This window comes from Micropterus salmoides, unplaced genomic scaffold, assembly GCF_014851395.1.
Source record: "Micropterus salmoides isolate LMB-PRFRI ecotype aquatic unplaced genomic scaffold, ASM1485139v1 Ms_hic_scaffold_2, whole genome shotgun sequence".
Classification (NCBI taxonomy): Eukaryota; Metazoa; Chordata; class Actinopteri; order Centrarchiformes; family Centrarchidae; genus Micropterus; species Micropterus salmoides.
Window position 1 is genome coordinate 27,581,621 of NW_024041150.1, and position 22,753 is coordinate 27,604,373.

The 22,753-nt window shown below is 44.9% G+C and overlaps 1 protein-coding gene across 1 annotated transcript in view; it reads right to left on the reverse strand.

Annotated features, from left to right (window-relative positions):
• si:ch73-335l21.1 (insulin receptor substrate 1-B) overlaps positions 1 to 21,883 on the reverse strand; it is a 45,818-nt gene extending 23,935 nt beyond the window's left edge. The window contains exons 1-3 of the mRNA XM_038730647.1: positions 20,965 to 21,883; positions 10,353 to 10,654; positions 6,887 to 10,085 (exon numbers count right to left, since the gene is read on the reverse strand). Of these exons, the coding sequence (XP_038586575.1) occupies positions 6,887 to 10,085; positions 10,353 to 10,654; positions 20,965 to 21,313 (3,850 nt within the window). The 5' untranslated portion in view covers positions 21,314 to 21,883. The remainder of the gene's footprint in view (positions 1 to 6,886; positions 10,086 to 10,352; positions 10,655 to 20,964) is intronic.
• Between the last annotated feature and the right edge of the window lie 870 nt (positions 21,884 to 22,753).

Consider the following 22,753-nt stretch of genomic DNA (forward strand, 5'->3'; position numbering starts at 1 on the left):
TTATCGATTTTGTTTTATGTGCTGAGAATGTGTCATCCATCATAGAACGTCGTTTTGTAAACGGAGTCTTAGCGCACTTTGGTCACGTTCAGACTGACATTAGCACTGCATGAATCAACACAGCCTTTTCATTCCCTTCACTGCTGTGGGGGAGCAGGTGCCACTTTAAATAAAATAAACAAGTCAACATACCATTACCTGGTGACTGCTGAAATGAAGTTCGTCATTGGTTGTCTGAGAAGCACTCAAATTCATGTCCTTGATCGTATTTCAGCGTTTCAATAGTACCTGAAGTAACATGCCCACATCAATGCAGCTACACACGCTACAAATTTGCTCATCCCCTCAGTCTGTTTTTATTTTCCATTTAACACTTTTAACCCTGATTGTACACTGCACTGTAACTTTTACTGTCCTGTTTTAATGTGTATTTTTTTCTTTTTTCAATTTCCCTATGTTGCTTTTAAACTTTATATTTCCCTGTTGCTTTTATGTTTTATGTAAAGAACTTTGAATTACCTTGTTGTTGAAATGTGTTATACAAATAAACTTGTCTTGCCGTGCATTTTTTGAACTCTGTTACAAAAGCCAAGATCAGAGACCGTTGTGGCGAGTGGTTGCATGTTTTCTATATGAAACTGCTGGTGAGAATGCACTGAAAAAACGGTCCTGATATAAACCGTACAATATCAGAGAAAGAGGAGGCTTCTGTGCATTATATGTACCTTACAGATGTCGTGCAAAATTGTCTGTCCTCTGTTCTTGCACTGCTTTGCTACTGTCATTGGCTCACATGGGTTTGTAGAAACTCTGCACACAGCTGCTTGCAGAAACATCACCAGAGTTCACCAGATTTGTTTTTAATCAATAGCTGCTCCGTCCTACTACAGTTTTGTGGTGTTGAATTCCTGACTGCTGCTGGTCTTTGCCATGCTACATTGAATTCTGCATAGCGAGCAGCGGTGTGTGGGACAGCTTGATAATCCGCCACAAAGCTGTGTGTGTGTGTGTGTGTGTGTGTTTAACTCAGATAACTCCTCTAGCCCTAGCCCTCGAATTGGACGGGGCTTGTAACGAGATGAAGCTGCCGCTGCGGCGCACACAGATGACCTCATCACACAGTCTGTGCTTGAAGTCAGTGGGGAAAAAACACCTCAGCCTTTGAGTCCTCCTAACATACACACACGCAACCTTCAAGACTCCCTGAAAACCCAAACAGAGCAGAGCTGTTGCTATGTGCGGTGTGAGCTCGGTGACTCCCTCAACAGACCACCCAAACAAAGTAAACTTGATTTCAGAGAACTGCACGTCCTTGACTTTAACAAAAACAAAAAAGAACCTGTGATGTCTGTCCTCTTCGATTTCCCGATATTTTCCTAATCTAAAAATGTTGGGGGAAATATTTGATAAACACAGAAATATGGCTTTTGTTTACTCAAGCTGGCGAGGAAATGGATTCAGGCCTCCTCTGCTGTCCTCATGTAACCGTGCAGGTTGTTCTGCGTCTTCCCATGGGGCCAAATTAGTTGTGTAATGCTGTAATTAGGCTAATGAAGGAGAGTTGAGTTTGCAATGCGGAGAAATTTGAGCTAATTTCCATCTTAATATGGATTATATAATCACAAGATGCAAGAGCTTACCTCCCACCACATCCTGTTTTTCATATCCATACAGTCGATTATACAATGCAAGAGAGGGACTAATAAGGATTTAAAATCTGATATTATGCAGTTTTATCTCTTTGCCTGATCTAGCTTGCTCTTAAAAAGGGGTCATACTTACTAAATAAATGCTGAATTAATAGAAAATAAAGCTGCTAAAAATATCAAAATCATATAAAATTTAATTCTAACCGTGCTAACAAACTGACAAGAAATGCAGAAATTTTAAAAGTTTAAAAACACTGTTTTTTGTCCTTCACATGTTCACTTCTGCTGTTTTCCCCCACCTCCGTGTACATTTACATTTTTGCATAAATTTTAGTGGAGCTGTGTCACTGTGCTGACAGACTAGGAGCTCAGTCTGCCTCCTGCGCATAGGCACAAACTGGGTTAAAAGACAAAAAGCACAACAGACAGACAGACAGACAGACAGACACAAACACACACACACACACACACACACCCCTGAGCCTCACCCTCTTTAAGGGTCATGCCCCTCCCACGTGATTGTGTTCTACATAACACTACTAGTGCTGTTAGTTTAACCTACAGTAATTTTGCCCTGAATTACACACCCTGCAAGAAAAGCTGGATGAGAACTGTGTGTTTTGTGCAAAGGAATGAATGTGTGTGTGTCATTTGTTATGACATGGCCTCATTAAATACAGCTGGCCCGGTTTAATTATTTAATTATCAGATATTAAAAGTATTGTTATGATTTATTACAAGCTTTTTTTCTCTGCCTATTGTAGCCTTGACCATCGTTTCTACCAGTAACGATAACAATATGTAATTACCAAGTTAATTGCTGAGATCTGGGTGCCCGCCGACATCGCTAGGACAAAGTAACTTAAAATTACTACCCAAGTTGTCTGCTGTAAACATCCATCACAGCTTTCAGCCTGCCTGTTAGCCAGCTTTGACCTACCGTACTTTCTATAGTGTATTATTATTATTATTTCCAGTGTGCTCACTTTCTGTTTTGATACAGTGCTTTAGAGATAAAAAATTTACAACCTCAATTATAGCCAAAAGAAACTAAGACCCAGTTAACCCAATAAAACAGTTGAAAACAATTTTTTAAATCTATGAAATTCTCATTCCCTGATGAACCGCAATCAATATGCGTCAGAAAGCCTTTCACATCCAACATTCACACAGCAACACAGACAGACGGGGAGTGAATGGGAGTGAATTACACTTCTAAAGTCTGCGGTGGACAAGATTTGTATGCTAAAAGGACTTGGTTGTGTGTGAGTTTCAGGTCGCTCCACGTGTGAATGTGCCAACCAGCTGCGAATTGGGCCAAGAAACCCAGCAGGGTTACCAATAAAACTACGTGCTGCTGGGATGGGTAAGCGTCAATATAGTTTTATTTCTATGAAGCTCAAGTTTTTAAATATATATTGATAGCAATTCTTATTCATATTTTTATGGGTTTTCATATTGGAATATTATAAATTCATAAAACATTTTTACATTGATCTGACATCTTTATTTCATTACATTAGCCAAGAACTGACTTCTCATCTCGTTATTTTATCTTTGAACAGTGTCTTAAATGAATTTCCCAGAAAACTTATATCACAATAAAAATGACTACCACTATATTAAATTACATAATGTATACCTTGATAGAAGATTGGACTAAAATCAAACTAAGTGAACTCAAAATGTTTGGCATTTTTCCTAAAAGACACTGCACTGAATGCTCGAAACTATCTGTGAAAATCAGTGTATCTGTGTAACAACTTGACAAAACAGATAAAAGATGCACACAGAAAACAATTGATCCAATTGGTCAGTTATACATGACTTTTGCCCAGTTAGCCAACAGAAAACAAATGTAAACAGTCCTGCTTCTGTGAACAACAACAATGTTCATGTGATTGAGGAACTGAGGCAAACAAAACAGAATTTAGTTTAGCTTTAAAGGCATTAAATGCATTTACAGATAAAATCCAAATATAGTTTTTGCATCTGGGCTACATTTCATACTGCCAGTGTGCATGGATCTCCCCATTAGAAACGTCTTCCTCGAAGCAGTGTGTCCCAGGGAATGAATTTTAAAGGGCTACAGGTTATTTTAAGACTGCCATACACACACCCCTCCAGATGGTAAAAAAATAAAGTTATGAGACAGCTGGAAGTGCGGCTAATACAATTCTCTCACATGGTTTTCCTGGAGGAGATTGTGGGAGTGGTAGCTGATTGAATTTAAATTAACATTTTGTCCCGAAAATCCTCTCTACTTCCCAAACTTCTGTTTCACTCCATTCTGCTGAAGGTCACAACACTCCTCCGGTATGTGGGAAACACCAACGCACACAAAGATCCACACAGCTAAGTGAAATATACATATTACATTCAGTCTCTCTCACACTTTGGCTGAACTTGACGCTCGAGAGGCAGTCTATATAAAGACACACATTACATTTGTTGTAGTAAATGCATTTTGATTTCATTTTATTTCTAAAAGATGTAATCAGCTCACCCTGCTTTTCCTCATTATCTAAATTATGAGAGGTTATTTTTACACGTCACATATTACATAACCAAATGTGTCAAATAGGATTGTTTTTGGCCCATGTCCCACTACTGATGTTCAAATTTAGCCTTTGGCTCTCTGTGCCAAAACTACGCATACAACCCTATTTTCCTATACAAGCTGGTGCCTGTTGGGGGAAAACATCCCTGTAATTACAGCAGATCAGAACTCTTTAAAAAAGCACACAGGATCCACGCAGACAAGATAATTAATCGTTTCTAAACTGTATTTTGTTTATAGTAACGGATAGATTGCTGTATTTTTGCTCTACAGCAAAAAGAAAACATCTCAGTGCGGTACTAAAATATATTTTTAAGTGTCTCTGCAAGCGTTTAAAGGATGGAGTGAAATACAATGTTAAAAGGGAGGAGGACAAAAGGCATAAAGACAAGACAGATCTTGGTAAAAAAAAAAAAGTTAAACAACAGTATGTGTAGTGAACAGAAGGGAGGGAAGGAATTTCAAATATCTATCAGCCCAGATGTCAGATGAGGACAAAGACTGAAGAATTTATAACTCTGCGGACAAGTAGTCAAACACAAAAACAAAGACATACCGACAGCAATAAAAAAGAAAATAAGGTAAGAAAAGAATCAAGAAAGCAAGATAAAAAAAGCCTACAAACTGCAACAGAAAAGAGTTTCAGGAGAGCCCACTAGTCTTGGGGTTTGGCCCTGCTGAGGTCCGTCAGCCCACCGTGGCAAAAACACTCGAACAAAAGGATCATTTATTGGAGGAGGAAAGAGGGGGAGGCGGAATGGATGAAAGGAGGGGGAACACTGTACAGAGGCATTTGAGAGCAGTGTGAGTGAAACACTGGCCCCATCTCCACATTCAGAGCCAATGTGTAACAACCCCCCCCCCACCCCCCCCCACCCGCTGCCCCATTGACATACTCCGCAGCCAGAGCCCATATGGTCCCACTGTGGTAGCCTGCTAGCATTTATATTTAAAATACACCCAAAAACGCCGTCTGCTTCCACCAACATGGCCTCCATTTCCCAATAAAACCAACACATAGATGTACGGATGCAGGCAGATGGTTCATTTCCATCTGTGGAATCTCTGAAAACCAACTGTTGAGCTCAGCCGTGCTGTGCTCACCGCAAGATCCCATGATGAATTTTTGCTAATGCCTTACATTTTTCATTAAATCCAACTTTGGAGCCGGGCTATGAAATGTTTACCACAAAAACCCATGAGGTTTAAGTCTAACACAACCTACGGTACAAATCATGTGGGAGCTAGCAGGGCTACATAAACAACAAGGCTTGGCAGGATGCATTCATCACAAGAGCCCCACTGTGGAAGGTTAAGTAAGACGAAGAGTGTTTTACTGATGCATATAAATCCACATCTCCATTTAAATGCTGCTCTATCTGCTTAAACTGCAGGAGTCTATTTCTTAACAGGCCAATTAAGTGCAGACAGTGGCTCAAAGAGAATGTTTTTCGATGAGTAAACGTCTCACAGTGACCTAGTTAAAGCATTGTTTAGCTGTGGTGGTGCCCCGCAGATAAAAAGTTGCCCTACACAGTAGGAAAAAAAATGTAAATACAATTAACATTCATCATGTGGCCTTACTGACCTCCCTTCCTAACAATAAAACTGTAGATTTTTGTGTATGCTTTCTAGTATGCGATCATAGAAAATAGAAAAATGTTAATCAACAGCCAACATCAACAGTTGTTAACCTAGTACGCCAAACTAAACAACCACAGCTTGATTAAGCAATATATGAAATCATAGTAAACCATATTTTTATAGGTTCAAACCCGGAAATCCCAGTAAAGTGCTTCCATACTTTCCTTCATAAAAACATTATAATTTTAAAGTTAGGTTAGGAAACTCATTTAGTGACATAAAATCTGATTCAGGGAGGATTAAAGTTTCTCCTCCATTGCTTTCTTCTAAACATGTCACATTGGAGGATCTTGGGTATAAAGATCAACAGGAAACAGGGTCTGAGTTCAACTTCACTGAACTTGAAGTAGAATGCTTCAACGTTAGGTCTGAATGGTTGCAGTGACCTGTTTGCGAGTGCTCATTGGAAAACAATGACTCATCCAAAGCAGAAGGCTTCTGCTGCTTGTCATATCTGTATAACAAACATGTCTTGAAACTGTACCCAAACACCAAAAGTGAATTGAGGGGGGACTGTGGCACTAACAATGATTACACAACATTCACAAAGCCTCGAGAGGATCAATAGTAATTTCCAGAATATCGGTATTCATTGATATTCCATGAGGTTGTCTGGCCTTCGGTGCCTTACATAATCTCATATGGTAAAACGTGTGCATATGCCTTTAGAAGTACACCAATCATACAGAGAAGGAAATCTATTTAATGAACTGTTAGCGCAGCCGATCTATATCTCATATTGTGGATTCTTCAGACATAAAAATCAGATTGGTTTTTACATTCTAATCTGGCGTCAGGTGAAGTTTCATTACAAGCACAAGAAGGAAAAGGAGGCTGTGCTCCATTGAATTATCTTGAAAGCGTATAGTTTTCCATCTGAATATGTCACAGAGCCCAAGTAGGAAGAGAAAGAGAGAGGAGGACGGCACAAAAGCAGTGATAGAGAGATCAAAGTGTGTTTGAGTGAAAACTAAAGAGACATGATGCTGAAGTCCAACAAAGGTGTTAAAATAAAAGAATAAGTAACTCTCACCTGTTCCCTCCTTGCTTCCACTCTGGTGGGTCCGCAGCTCCTCTGATTTGTAGAAGTCGATGCTGGCGTAAGTGTTGAGGCTGGAGCTGCTGCTGCTGCTGCTGCTGACTGCTGCGCTTACTCCCCCGACCCCAGAACCTCCACCCAGTACAGAGAAGAGGCGAGAGGGGGCTTGGCTACCTGAGGGTCCATCCAGGCCCAAATGGGGGCTCTCTTTGTTGGCCAAGTCCAAGTCTATGTAGTTAAGGCCTTGCTCTGTGGACGAAGTCTGACTGTTTGTTGGAAGGGACTGCTGTCCAGGGAGGGCGAACTGAGTGGGGTTATCAGTCACAGCACCATTCCCCCATAGCATGCTTTCAAATCCCAGCCGGCGGGCCACAGCTTGGGCGTGTTCTGGAAAGAGGGAGGCAGTGGAAGAAGAGGAACTAGAGGTAGAAGTGGGGAGGGAAGGCGAGGCAAGGAAGGTTTCTGAGCAGTGCCGTCTGCGTCCTTGGGGGTCGGCCCGGATAACTTTAGCCCCATGGTCTGGGTTGGTTCCTGGTTTGGCTAGGGAGAAGTCTAGACCCCGAGATAGCACTGGAACAGAAGGATCAGTCCTGGTGGGGGAAGGGGCATTAGGGGAGACACTGGATGATGACCTAGGGACGGTGCTGCTATTCAAGCTAAAGGCCATCTCTGTGTAGTCTCCACAGGATGTTGGGGAATCAGACTCATTCATTGATGGAACACTGTCTCTGCTTTTCCTAAGTGGGGCCTCAGCCACTTCAGCCCCCTCTTCACAAGGGCCAGTAGTACCTTCATCACATGCTTTGGGGGCATGAGCAAGGGTTGGAGGTGTCGGAGGAGTATGGAAAGAGGGGAAAACTAGTGGATTAAGTGAGAGGGGTGAGGGGGACGGAGAAGGGCCCAGGTCCATGTTAACATACTCAGAGGCAGAAGGGGGAGTGATGGGGGCAGAGGGGCTACGGGAGAGGGGGATAAAGTTCCCTAAGCAAGAAGCTGGCCTGTGTTGAGAATGCTTGCTGCTTGAGCCTTGAGGCAGTGATAAGCCATGCCTGAGACCCCTACCCCGCCCTCCTCCAAATCCAGTCTGACTGCACTTGTCCCCCTTAAACTCGATGCTTACATACTCCCCAGGGCTCTTTGGTTCTGGGGGCAGGGGATTCTCACGAACCCTAGGAAGGGTGTTAGCCTTGGATACATCAACAAACAGGCTCACTGGTCTGCTTTTAGTATGGCTACCCTGCTTGGACAATCCACCAGAGCTCCGTCTCTGCTGCAGCTTACTGCCATCTTTGGACTGAGCTCCCCCAGCCATGGTGCTAACTGAATGGGTAGCTCGGTCCTCGCTCTCCCCGAGGCTTTCGCTGCTGGCTGAGCTGGAGGAATATGAGGAAGAGGAGAGTGACAGGTGGCGTCCAACCCCTGAATTGCCCGCTGCTGGTTGCTCCTGAGGCCCTCCCGTAGTCCTACCTCCACCCATTCCCCTACTACAACTCCCGTTGGGCCTTCTGCCTCGTCCAGGTCCATCGTCAAAGTGTCCAGCGGAGGGGTTGTGTTTGTATGAACGGGGAAGAGAATAGTATGAATACACCATCTTAGGTGCTTGCTGTTGAGAACTGGTCTCCAAATGAATGGTGTGCTCAGGAGGTGGGGGACTGCCATTTACAGAACGTGCGCTGATTGGAGACATGTTCATATAATCACTGCCTGCCCTGCTGTCTGCACTGCCACTGCCCACCCAGGCCCCTCCAGAGAGACCTCCCCGCTGGTCAGGAGAGCAGCTGCTATTGGGAGACATTATCATATAGCCATCAGAAGCTGGTGGAGGCCGGATCTGCTGGGGAGGGGAAACGCTGTTGTTAGGGGTCATGGCCATGTAATCATCAGCAGGTTTGGAATCTGAGTCTGGGACAGAGACGGCCAATGATTGGGACAGGGATACTGGAGGCTGAGTGACACCAGGCAGCATGGACATGTATCCATTGTCCATACCCATATCTACACTACTACTTGCTCCTCCACCCCCATCATTTTTTAATTCACCTGCCACATCCAAGTACCCTCCTCCTCCCCCTGCTGACCCCGCACCCACGACAGATTCCCTCAGTGTGGAAGAGGAGGTGGAAGTAAAGGATTCGCGGCTGGTGCTTCTCGACATGATGGCATAATCGGCTGAATCTTCATCTGCTGGCTCCTCAGCTTTGCGCTGGCGTGGGGCCAGCCTCTCCAGAGCCATAGGAGGTAATGAAGCCCGCTTGCTCAGCAGCCTACGTTCAGCTTCACATTCACGGCTAGAGGAACGGCGCAGCACTCTCTTGGTCTGGGGTTGGGAGCCAGAGGCTGATGTTTCTGGCGCTGGCAGCGAGCTGGATTTCAAGCTTCCTTGATTACTGTTGCCACCGCTGACACCACCACTACGTTGGCCCATTAGGATATAATTGGCTCCTTCCTCGCCAAGTGACTGGCTGCCGACGCTACCAACTGAGCTTCCAGGGAGGCTTGGGGAGGGGAGGAGCGTGTGCTCCCCAGGACTAGAGCCATACTCGTCTGAGGAGCCATAGTCACTGGGGGAGCAAGAGACAGACTCGTGATGGGAAGGGACACGACTGTAGGCACCACACGGACCAGCACTGGCAGAGGATGTTACACCTCCAAACTCAGAGCCATGCCCAGAGCTGGAGGAGAGGCTTGGGGCAGGAGACGGCGCCGGGGTGGATATGGAGCGCATCAACCCAAGAGGAGTTTTAGCAGCTGTAGTGGGTGCAGAACGGACTGACTTTGACCTGAGGACTGGGGTGGTGGAGCAGGAGCCATTGGTGGAGGGGCTGGAACTCCGCCCCTGGAGTGGTGTGGTCCCTGCTATCCCTTCCTCACCTTTTCCCCCATCACTGGCAGTGCGAGACCTCGGAAAGCTATGCCGTGGGGTGGGAGAGGCGTTGGCACTGCTGACCCCTGCTCCACCATTAGCTCCTCCAGGAGGCTCAGTTCGGGGCCGGCGGGTGAAGCCCACCTGGCTGGGAGGCGGGTTTGGGTGGTGGCGGCGTGAGGGAACACTGATGGGGTTAGAAGCAGTAGAACCTCCTCCAGGGCCGGAGTTCGACTGGGACTTGCTGCGTTGGCGGAACTCTTCGCTCAGTGCTTTCATGGCCTCTAGCAAGGTTTCATGCATGTTCTGGGCCACCACAGAATCATCCACCTACAACATGACACAAAAACCTCTCAAACTGAAATCATAATGAATTGAAGTGAATTAATTCTTCGTTACATATCAAAAAAAGAGAATTTAAACATCTGAAAAATATTTGGACATTTACATTGGTGACCGTCCTGGAAAACCATGATTGTATTTCAAATACATTTGTATTTAAGGAATATCTTTAAATCATAAAAAGCTCAAATACTGGTTGGCCTAAGGTGGGGTTACATGAACTCTAACCACAATACTGGGTAACTTGGATCTCACCTGCATCCAGAACTCGCCCGGGCCTGTAACGGCAGAGCGTCCCACCTCAACGAAGAAGAAGTTTTCTGAATGGCCGCAGCGTCGGACGTTCATCAGCTGCAGCACCACAGCAGCAGCATCAGAGTTGAGCTTGACAAAGTTGACTGTCTTGTCAGTCAGGCAAAGGCGGTAGATGCCCACCAAGTTCTTGGCTTGACCCAGGCCTTTGGGCCACACCTTTACCTGCCACACTTCTTTGAAAGCAGGCCCGGGATTGGGCACTCCATAGTCCCCCGCAGCCCCGCTGTCAATTGGGTTCTTACCTTCAGGGACAGGAGAGAGATAAAGGAAGATTAAAAGGTTGTTGGAGTGAAAAAGGAAAAAAAGAGATATGGTTGGATAGAAGAAATTTGAGAGAGGTAATTAAAGTGTTATACAGGAGGATTTATTAAGAACACTGGCAGTTACAACTGCTGCAGCAAAGCACTAACATGACCTTCATGCATCTATGAACAAAGTGATCACCTGGTGAAACCACCACTATTTACCCATTAGTGGAGGGCAAGGTGCCTTTATTATGTAAGCTCTGCTGATATTGTGCTTTTCACTGATTTTTTAACCAGATCTGGGTTCAAATGAGCATGCAGTAGCTTGTAAGACCAGCTCGCTGTACCTGCAGGCTCCATACCTAGGGTCTCATTCTTCAACCCCACACAGACATCCTGACATACACACAAGCAAGCATATCAGTGTGAGAAAATGAAACCGTTGACAACCGAAGCCCCACACAAGAATGACGACTGAAAGAAAAGCAAGCGTTGTGGAAAAACTTAAGTGGACCAACTTGGAAAATGCTTGACACATGAAACTTCTCCAAAACCAGAGATTACAATTCCAATAGATGGCCAGAAACCTAAGAGCAAGCACTCAATAGCCAATTTCTGGAGCTGCCCTGGTGACAATAAACTGGCTTTGTAAACTAATAAAATCTAGTGTCTTTTAGAGGGAGTACAGGCAGTCCGTTCACCCTTTGTGTTGGGTATTTTGTACTCAAGACAGAACGGAATTACTGATGCGAGAAAAAACAGGAGAGAAGGCTCTTGGTGAGATCTGATACTTGGCTGGCAGGGGCCATACAAAGGCAGAGGAATTACTTAACCTCTTAACTACATTTGATCGCCTGTTTGGCGTTTTAAGTCAAGTAAGAAAATTACGTTAATTCTGTTACACAGTGCAACTCGTCAGCAGCCCTTGACACTGCCTGAATATATCATAGATTTACCTCTAAGCTCTTTCACTTCCAGCCACAAGGGACCTCACATCTGTTGCCTAAAAAGCCCGGGGTTATAGGAATATCATGATGTGACTCATGGTTTAGGGTGGATTCTTCAACATCTTTAAGGAACCACCCTTAAAATGTTCCTTAAACATGGCCCCTTTCTTCCCGTGTACCACATGTCTTAGTTTTCTCTGTGCAATTGTTGGTTGGATTAATCTGAGCATGATAACTACAAATCTACAACACAGAATCAATCAATGTCATGACAAGACTGAAGAAACAAACCTCCAGGAAGAGCTCACCTCTTCCCTTCATTGGAATAGGATGTTCTTTGTGCAGTAATGAACTTGTGCACCTGCTACCACACCTGGCATATTTAAGTATTGACGGGACAAGTAACTTTTTTGACAAGTAACTGAGTGAAGGATAATATTTTCACAAAGCTTGTGTGGTATTCTACTTTAAGCAATGACTTTGGCCCAATCAGGCTAATCACAGCACACCCTGACCGCAGAATTACAAATATATGCTTGGATGTCTGCATGCGTTTGTTCTTCCTTTCCCATGCCTCTGCTGCAAATCCTACAATGATAACCATATGGAGACAAGAAGCCTCAGCCTCACAGTGGACGCCATATGAACTGAGCTTCCGTTATGACAAACATATCCACAGATCCTCTTCCCAAAACATTCTACTTGTGATTGCAAAAGAGGGAGAAGTCTGACGTGTCTCGCTGTGTCTCCTTCCAGTTTGCTTCCCCAAAATTGGAGGATCGCTCACAACTTGAAAGCGACTTAGAATAGATGTTTTGTGAAAGCCATGGAGGCTGTGGCTTAGTGGCTGTGTGTGTGTGTGGAGGCACTCCCCCTACATTAGATGACTCACTCAAGGCCACGCATGGCTGTTTCATGTACTGCTTTTCTCTGTGTGTGAGGAACTGTGTGCAAAAAGCCCCGTTTGCCTTCTCAATTTAGATTTACAACAGGAAGAGATGGTTTGGGGATTTTTCAGTGGGGACTGAAGGAATGAGGGACTGCAGGAGATTGCACAGAGATATCAGAGAGACCATTAAGGTGGGGAAAGAAGGGCCTTGTAAAAGAATCTTTAAGGAGGAAGGAGAAAAGCTTGTTTTAGGATTGCATGGATTAAAAGAAATCTAACTACAGGCTTTATTTATTCTAAAATTAAAACTTTTTTAGCCCACTGCTTCTTGAAATGAACTCAGACTGCAGTGCAGTATATTCCCCAAAGAGAATCTTTTCCTTTTTAAGAGCCCATTTAACGTGTCTTTAGGAGAGCACAAGTGTGTTGTTTGTTTGGAGTACAGTGCAGCCTTAAACCTCAGCTGTGCCCTCAACAGCACTTCAACACATACACATACAAACACCCTTGATCTCAGGGCCACTCAGACTGTGCACACTTATCGTCAACTCTCAAAAGCACTGAAAACATTTAAGATGTTTATCCAGACTCCTACAGGGGTGCAGACCGATGTAGCCCTATCGAACATCCCAGACCTTTCTTCCTGGTTCATAAAGCTAGGGTTGATCCTACACGGAGCCATATGAATTATAGATTCCTCTAGATTTCCTCTTGGGGAGCCTTCATGGTAGTGTGGTGCTCAGCAAAGATGGCTGTTCAGAAAGCGGTGCATTCTTTCCCCACTTTGAGAAAGAGGTTATTATCCCGTCAGCTTCGGTGCAGCACAACGCCACCCCTATACAACATAATGAACCATCAGAAAAACGTGCACTCATGGCTCAATGGCCCTTCTAACAACTAAAGGCGGATGCACATGAAAGCAAAACAAACCTTGGAGGTAATGCAGGATCTGTGTTAAGCTTGCTGGGTGGATAAGGGTGATGCGTGACGGAAAAACATTCAGCCAACCTTGATACAACCTTGAGGGAGGGTGAGCTCAAAGACTCCATACACAGTTATAAATTTAAACGTTTCGCCATCGTGCTGAAAAGAACTTATACTGGCTTATTCACGCACCGGTTGTTTACTTCAGTTTCACCACGACCACACATGAAACTTTCAGCCTTACGTGTGGCTCGAGAATGGCAATGTACACGGCCAACACTGCTGTCTATTCATGCAGATTTATTTGCAACGCTCGAGCTGCCTCCCTTGAGAACACAGACATATATATGAATAAAGAGGCCATATTCCAACCCAATTTTCTCACACGGCAATATTAAATGTGTGTCGAGGTATTGGCGTTGAGGAAACTCTGCGCGCTCTTCCTTTCTCAGTGCCTTCATGCTATAAGGGAGTGTGTGTTTGAGAGGGTGCACGGGAGCGATATTTACCCCAGGGGCTGCTAGATGCCTGCTGGGATATTGATAGCTCCTCCCTGAGTGACACGCTGACCATTATGGTTATCACACAAATCCTAAGGAAGTAGGTCTTCCACAGGGGTCTTGAGGCTGAGTTGATTGTATCAGTTCACCCACAACAAGAACAGGACAGCGGGGCATTGTTACTAAAGCACTTTGCCACTGGGTGGAATTCTAGTTGGTTCAAGACTTAAAAAAAACAAAAAACAAAAATTAAAATCTAAAAGGGCTCATGTTTAGTGTCTCCACAATCTTTTCTTTCCACCTTTAAGTCAGGCAACAACTTTTATGTAACGCATTTCTGTGAGAGACAAAAAAATTCAATGACTGAAATATATAGCAAGATTCACACTATAATTCCTCCAGTGTTCCTCCATTAATTAACGAGACCATGGCGGCCCGCTAATTTGCGCCTCCATAGTCTGAACCAAAAATATTTTTACACCTCAAAATAACGTTTCAGACCTCTAACGTTTGTGTTGTGTAATGTTTGTGGGAGCTGCTCCGCACTGCTGTAAGCTCGCACGCTCACACACTTTGGCATCCGACTTCAGACAACCACCTTTCTTTTGAGGTAACTACAGTAACCTTAACGGTCACTCGTTTGTGAGAAGGTGATTAAGCTAGCTGCACATAAATTTGGAGTGCACACGTATTAAAGCCTTTATGGTAACTGCAAAGGACCAGCTCGAGCTGACAGGCAGGTTAGTGAGTCCTGCCAGTTTCTCTCCTTACAAAGACCAGTGTTGCAGTATGAGAGTCCTACCTGAAGAGAGGCTGTGAAGTCTTCATGTTACGCAACAGAGAACCACATACAACATTATTTATAAAACTGGTTGGACTTGATGAATTTAGCGAGAGGATAAAAATGTGACAACGTCAGTTTTTCAAAATAAGGTGCCTATACAGTATGGAATTAATATTAATTGGATTATATCATATTCACAGAAAGTATAAAACATATTACGTGTCCATTAAAAGTAATAAAAAGAAAAAAAACAACAACAATAAAATGTTAGGAAAATTACATTAAATACATTTGTTGACTTTTGTTGCTGTTTCATCACCATCTACAATGGGTTTATGATCAAACAGATTACTAGAGCACAACATTGTTTACAAGAGTGCAAAGTTATTCATAGATAGCCTCTTAATTTTGCACCAAATTAATGCATTTAACTTTAAATGTCCAAATTTCCTACCTGGGGGGCACGCCCCCGGACCCCCGAGAGGGTCCGAGGTCCACCCACCATAGTCTCTTAAAATCCTGTGGGAAACACTGTCCTCTTCTTTGTTAGCTAATGCAGCCTGTAAATCAGGCAAAGCTCTGGCAATGAACCGGCTGACTCTCACTAGGTTCTGTTTCAAGTTTCTGACCTCATTGCCCTAGCACGCTGTGCAGCGCCATAATACCGCAAAACACTGCAAAGAAACTTCTGAGGAGCTAAACCCCAATTTTCTACCCCCTATCTCAGCTACTGTGCCCTCTATACCACCCCCCACTGCCATACAAGGTTACCAGCAGGGATAGATGGGAGACAGCTGTGTACTCTTTGTGCTGGCATGTATTTGTGAGAAAAAAAGAGAGAGCCACCCAGCAGTAAAAAACAGTTGGTATGATCTCTGGCTTCCATGTGTACCCGTTATCCTCTTTTTCAACTCCTCCACTTCCTATCTCTTCGTCCATCTCTACCATTGGCTGTCCCCCTATCTGGGCCCACACTCAGGGACACAATGCTTCCCCAATACCAGCATCTGCCTGAGGTTAATTTCACATGTGCTTTGTGTTAGTCAGAGGAGCGCGCACACACACACAAGCACATGAAATTATCGGTGACACATCCAAGGTTTGCTGCCCTTTGACGAGACACAATAAAAGCTCTATGAATGTAATCTGAAGCAAAATCAGATCTCGCCACACCAGCAGCCATCTTGGCTTTTGCTGTAAACAACCCTGCTCTGGTGTAAAAAACAGAAGAAAAAATCCAGACTGTGACAGGCACGGTCAATCATTTATTTTGGTCCGAATTAAATGATTGGCTGGCCTACCTGCCCACCTACTCTGACCGCGCACTCACTGCTGCATGAAAATGTGTTTTGGGGGAGTGGCTTCGGAGGGAGGCCTGGAGGCATCTTTTCAGCGGGATACTTTCACAATCTAGCTGCCTCTTCCTAGTTCTCTCTGATGTTGCCTACCCTAGCTCTAACTTCCAAAATGTTGACTTTAAAATAAATAAATAAATGCTTTTGAAGAACTTTCCAGTAAGTTTCCTCTTGCACACATTTTCCAAAGCGAATAAATTGAATTTTTGAATTAAACAGTTCAGGTTCGTTCTGGCCTACCAGGCAATTGGCCTCTCCAAGTTTCTGTTTTCACAGTAAGTTTTCATTTAGCAACAATAAAAGCTGCGGAGAATTCAACTGAGGTTAAGCTTTATCGTCCACATTTTATAAAAGGAAACTGCAGCCCCAATAACCAGTATACATTGCTTTGGGCCCAGATGTAGAGACTGACTGAAGGTTTTATAACATTTTCACCTCGTTCACTCTGGGATTTCATTCCCAAAAGCAATGCAAAAAGGCTCCTTTGATATTTTTTATTGGTATGTTTACATACCATTACCAGAACAGTAGAAAGCAAAAGGATTTCCTGCAAAGACTGGGAAAGGCAGGATGTGTCGACAAATGTCTCTGCATGTTTTTAAATGCATTCACTGTAAATCTCAACTCATGAACTTCCTGACCTCCACTATGACAGCGGTAATGGGCTGGTATCAACCAACAGCAATCAATACGGTCCTCTATAAAAGCCTGCTATGCATTTAAAACCCCACGGCTCTTTCAAGCTCGACATATGGGCGCTTATTGACTAAATGGATCTTGTTGCCCCTGGCCTTGCTCAGCTGTCGATCAAACCCGACCACTTAATTGATGGGCTGCTTCAGCGGTGAGCCGCCACGGTGCACAACAGCAGACATGGGGAGGAGTGCTTAAAGGCCATTTCAGACTCGCTATGTTTTACAGTAACTCTGATGCAACAAGCCAGAGCTGGCCATGCTGAAGCCTGGCTGGCCAAGCTTGTCGTGTTAAATGAAATTACAGGGTGTTAATGTGCACAAACTATTTATGCAGAGGAAACATCATGTGGCAGCTCACCGCGCGAGCCTGGATTAGAGCTCTAAATGAGCACAAGTGGACAGTTGAACAGATATGGTGGACGGGGAAGCCCACAACTCTAGATTTTATGGCTTCCTCTTGTAACGACAGCATCCGCACCTTGCACTCTCTCCTCTCTGACTTTGTTAGCACACAGCCTCTGCTGTGCCACCAGCGGCTGACCCTCGAGACAGTAATTACTGCCTAATTAGGGAGATGAGCAGAGCTAAAGCGCAGCTTAACGTTTAATCGGCCAGCTCGATGAGCCACTGTGAGATCCAGATCTCACCGGCCAGAGCGGCCAAACAACACTCCAGAGCCACGGGCTGTCTGACAGAGGGAGTCTGATGCACACCGTGAGGGACAGTTCATGCAAAACACACACAATGTTCCTCATATCATTTCAGATGTAAGAATTTTGGTGCGATTTGCTGAGGTCTGGATATTGGTTAAATCTGTATTTGTTTTGTGGTGCTCAAAGTGACAAAAATGACATCACGACCTAACGGGAAACAGATTTATAGTGAAAGGAAATCTGTTCACATTGAGGCCTGTGGATTAGCATGAATAATCATATCACTATATCTGCAAACAGATGTTGTTTCCTCTCTGCGTTTCAAATGCAACCTTTGGAGCTTTGAACACAGAATACTAAATTCTACTGAGACTTACTGTACTACCGTGATTACAACAAACCCATCTGAACAGACAGACTGTGCTGAGGCTGCAACTAAAAAAACTTTCATTTTGGTTCTATCTGATCATTTATTCATGTTATTAAGGTGACATCTATAAATGTGTCATTTTGTTTGACCAGCTGTTCAAAAGCTCAACTTTGTTCCATTTATTATCATGTATGACAGAAAAAAGCAGAATTTGAGAGGCTGCAAACAGATCATGTTGGTAAATAACTGATAATCAAAATAGTTGATTCATTATCTTTCAATCGATTAATCAGTTGTTTCACCACTAAATCAGAGACAAACCTGTCAGACTTCAGCTTTTTGGCCGTGTTTTTTGAAGAACTTCTGCAGTAGGCAGTGTTTCGCTCACTGGCTCCGAAGTTTAACTCTGCCATATTGTTTTATTGAGGTCAATAACAATTCCTGAGGTGGTGCCCGAGCTGTGGGACAGTTTTCCTGGCAAACGACGATTGTGGGCTGGACCTCCGCCCGTTTCGTTGAGGTTAAGCGTTAACACACTCCACTGACTCCTAATAGTTGAGCAAATAGCTGCCCTCAAGCCTGATACTGTGCTTGCTGCCCAAAAGGGTCTTACTGGACTCAGCTAAATAAATAACTGGGATCCTAATATCGCCCTGCATGGCAGCTGGCTCGTGTTTGTGTAATTATCGCCGGCTCGAGGGGAGGCTGTATGTGATACCGGACGGTTCCTGGGCTGCTTTAGGCGCGTTTCCCAGGCCCCGAAGCACAACAGAAAGGAGGAAGCTGCACTACATAGCACCATGGACATGCACAGTATTGTGCTTCTGCTGTAACGCATGCTCTCTAGCCTGCAAGCTGAGGAAACTCTTGCTGTGCAAACTCAAACCCAATTATTCTAAAAACGTCAACCACAACCTTTGATTCCACCTCCAGCCGAGGCGTGCTGCTGAGAACTTCACCGCCCTGTAGCAACTGACAGGGCCTCACATGAGCAGCTACACAGGTATCAAATTGAGGGAGTGGTCTTCTGGAAAGTATGTGACACAGACAGTGCAGCATCTCTTGGCTCTGCGCCCCTCAGCTTCGCCCTGTTCTCAGTCTGCAGGCTGTGAATTTCTCTGTCTCCCCACTGGGACAAGTGGGGGAACGAATACTTGACAGTACTGTACCGAGAGTGGTGGAGCAGTGACAGTATGTGTAGAGGAGGCTGGAAAGATATGACGTGTGTGTGTGTGTGTGTGTGTGTGTGTGTGTGTAGGGAGGGGGGTGCGGAGGTTCAATCAACATACAGACACCGAAGACTTGAAACTGTGTATGAGCTGCACATACCAGAGGAGGGTTATTACAGGCAGGAATCCCGACAGTGTGTGTTTGTGTGTGTGTGTGAGCACGCATTTAAGCTATTTTCACACATGCAGGTTGAGGCAGCATGCAGCCGTGACCCTGCCACTCACCCTCTTATAAAACACTCCCTGCACACCCCTGGATCATCTGTGTGTGTGTGTCCCGTTTTTTTTTGGAATGAGCAGAAACTGTGTACAACACATACCACAAGAAAATGCCTGCCAGAGTGCAAGTTTACATAGCAGCCGGCTGCAGCCCTTTGTCATTGTCAGCACGGGTGATTTACAGGAGAAACCCAACACTTGGAGAAACAAAAGAGGACGGCGATAAGCCGTCAGTGCGTCGGACCTGTCATTTTAAAGACAACTCATAGCAGCGACGGCATGATGATGCTGGAGCCGGCTGCTTGTTTAGGTTACCTCGGAAGGCCCGAGCGCACTCCCCTGCTCAGCTGCTGCCCATCAAATCCAGGGTTTCCTTCCCACATAAGAAACTGCAGATTAGATTATTTGCATCTCTGCTCCAACATCTGTCTATTCACTTCTTGTACAAAAGTCTTCAAACACTTAGGGGGAAAGTGGGCTGCACGCACACAAACACACACAAATCCCAGCTGTGTTGAAGTGACAGGGAGAGAGCCACAATGCTGACACCAATTTCAAATCTTGCAGGGTTTCAACTACATTCCCCCACTGCACTGACTGGCCGCCTGCGACTTTTTAGAGCCAGCCAAATCTGTCTGCAAGCCTTAAAACAACTTGCTCTCTGGTCTGTTCAGGCGTTTTTACTTCCTCGTCACTAATCAGCTGCTTTGTGCAACAGAGCAAGAGGGTCAATGTGTAAGAAACTCCTTGAACTCGTACCTTTGTTTGCCAAGATTATGTCACACGTCCCTTGTGGACTGTCTAGTCTCCACGGGGTGGGGGGGGGTGTAAAGCTGAACAGGTGATTTGAAGTTGCCCTGCTCACCACCACTGCTGCTCCGACAGCTGTGTTGACACAGCGGCTGATAGACGCCATTTGAGAAAAATTTAAATGGGTAATTTTGTTTGATGGTGGGGATTCGATAGTCGAGGCTTTTTTTTTGCACAAGGAGGCAGCATAAAGTAAAAACCACTGCAGGAGAAGCTACTCGGTCAGCCAGGAAGTGTGAATGAACGGTCAGGCGCAAAAAGCCCTCTGACAACTTTTGGGGGCCATTTCTCTCTGGTTTCTTCTGGGAGCAACGCCTGATGTAATATTGCAGCGTCAGCAGAAAAGAGCAGAACAGGCAAAGTAAACAAGAGGGCAGGGTGTGTTTGAGCAGTTTGGGAAAGAGAGGCGAAAGGCTTGTGCACAGCTGAAGCCCACACAGAGGAGGAAAAAAAACATCAAAAACAAAGTCTCAAGCACAACTGGGGAACAAACATCTTGACATGACACCAGTATGATAAGGACTGATGGGTGGGGAGGGGAGGGTAAACTCCACAGTGCAGCTTTAAAGGGAACACACGCACTCCCTTCAGAGGCAGTGTGTAAACAACTATAAACTGTATTAAAAGTGTAAAAATGAACATCAGACAGCTTAGAAACACCACAAATGGGCAAGGGAGTACGCCCACGCCACACAGACCCTAACTATGTAAACTTGGCCTGGCGTGCTGTAATGGTTTTTAAATCATCCCTTCATATTTATCCAAAACACTGGAGGAAAACGTGCCCCGATCTGCAGTGCGCCTCTGCTGCTCTGCAGGCATTGCCACGTTTCTCCTCCCGTGCAAGAAGCCTCATACAGTATTGAGTGTGTGCATGCATGCGTGAGAAAGCGTGCACGTGCGGAGCCCGTCTCCGCGCGACTCTCGCTTACTTCTGCACTGAAGGTCCACCATGGCCTGGTACCACTCGTCCTGGTCCGCCTCGTTCTCCGCGGCGACGGCGAAACTCTCGGCCCGCGTGTACAGCACGATCATGTGCTTGTTCTTGGAGTCGGCCCGCTTGTTGATGTTGAAGCACGTCTCCAGCGCTACGGCTTTCTTCGGGACGGGGGCCTTGCCGCGGAATTTCTTCTCGTTCTCGTAGTACTCCAGGCGGGCCGGGCCGCGCTCCGAGGCGGCGCGGAGCACGAAGTACCGCCGGTGCATGGACTTCTGCTTGCGGAGATAGCCGCTCTTCCGCACGTCCTCGCAGCTCTGGTGCTCGCCCGCTTGGCTCTCCATGACACCCCGATATCTCCCTTATCCCCCACACACAAACAAACGCGACCTCTTTTTTTAGTTCCCTAGCTGTATTTATGCAAGTTTAGAGAGGTAATTCAAACATCCCCCGGCTCCTCTCCCCTCCCTCTTCCCCACATCAACGCAGGCATGTGAGAGGGGAGGCAGAGGGGTCGCTGCCAAGTGTCCCGGAGATTAAACCTGGACCAGGGGTTGTTTGCAGCTACAGCTTCGGTTAGTTTGCCTCTTCTTTTGGTTGTTCTTCTCTGTGACGGACGGGCCGGCGCAAGTTTTCCACACGGGCGAGCACATGCGGCGCAGCTCAGCGCGGAGCTCCCCCTACTCTCCACTTACTAAGCTACTACTACAGCTGCTCGTGTTCCCAAGCGCTGTCTGAGCGGTTTAATCCCATTTACTGCACACCACAGTGACCAGGGCCCATCCCGCTGCCCGTCTCTCGGTCTGTCTGTCTCCCTGCCCTGCTCGGCGCCGGTCTTGTAGTGGTGTTGTTGGGAGGAGAGGAGCGGAGCAGCTACCGTGAAGCGGGACTGTCACTCACCGCTGTACTAGTACGGTGCGTTTACGGACCCAGTCGAAGGTCGGACAGCAGAAAGCTCGACAGTGTCTTCGAGTATTCCAGTGCGTTTAATGATAGATAGAGATAGATTATTTTCCACATGGGAAATAAAAACAGCCCCAAACAAGAAAATATAATAATAAAAATATATAAATAGCTAAAATCTAAATGAACTAAAACTAAAAAAAAACATAATCATGATGGCGCCTGGTACTCTAGCAACGTGTTTAGTTTGAATTGTGCTAGGAATAACTAGCCTACACATTGAATCTATACAAATACAGAGTTATGTGTGTGATGTGAATGTCACTTATGTATGTCAGGAGTTTGGACTAGTGAAGAGAAATTGTCTTAAAAGTTTGGTAACTTTCTTTGGTGCTGCTTTATTCTAACTACTAAAATAAGATACTCTTACATAGACATTTGTAAGTGACTTTTAAATTGTATCAGTGTTTTCTTTATTAAAATAATACTGTGAACAACCATATTTATATTAAAATCACATTATTATAGTGATACTTAGTCAGCACATTAATTTGGAACTGTGAACAGACAGTTTTACTGGAACTACTTAGGAGGTGTCCATTATCAGGAACTAATGGACACCCTGCAGCCAATCAGAATCAAGTTTTTACCCAAACAATGGTATAATAATAGGTAATAATGCAGGACCTGTCTTACTTAAGTGGCGTACATTTCCTAAAAAGTTTGTAATTAATCAAAGTACATACAATCAATTGATACACGACAAACCTTTTAGTATTCAGTTTTGTTCTAACTGCAGTAACACACAGTCAACTTCACTCACTAACTCCAGTGGACTTTTAAGCTAACATTATATTTAAAAAAAACTAAAAACTGAACCA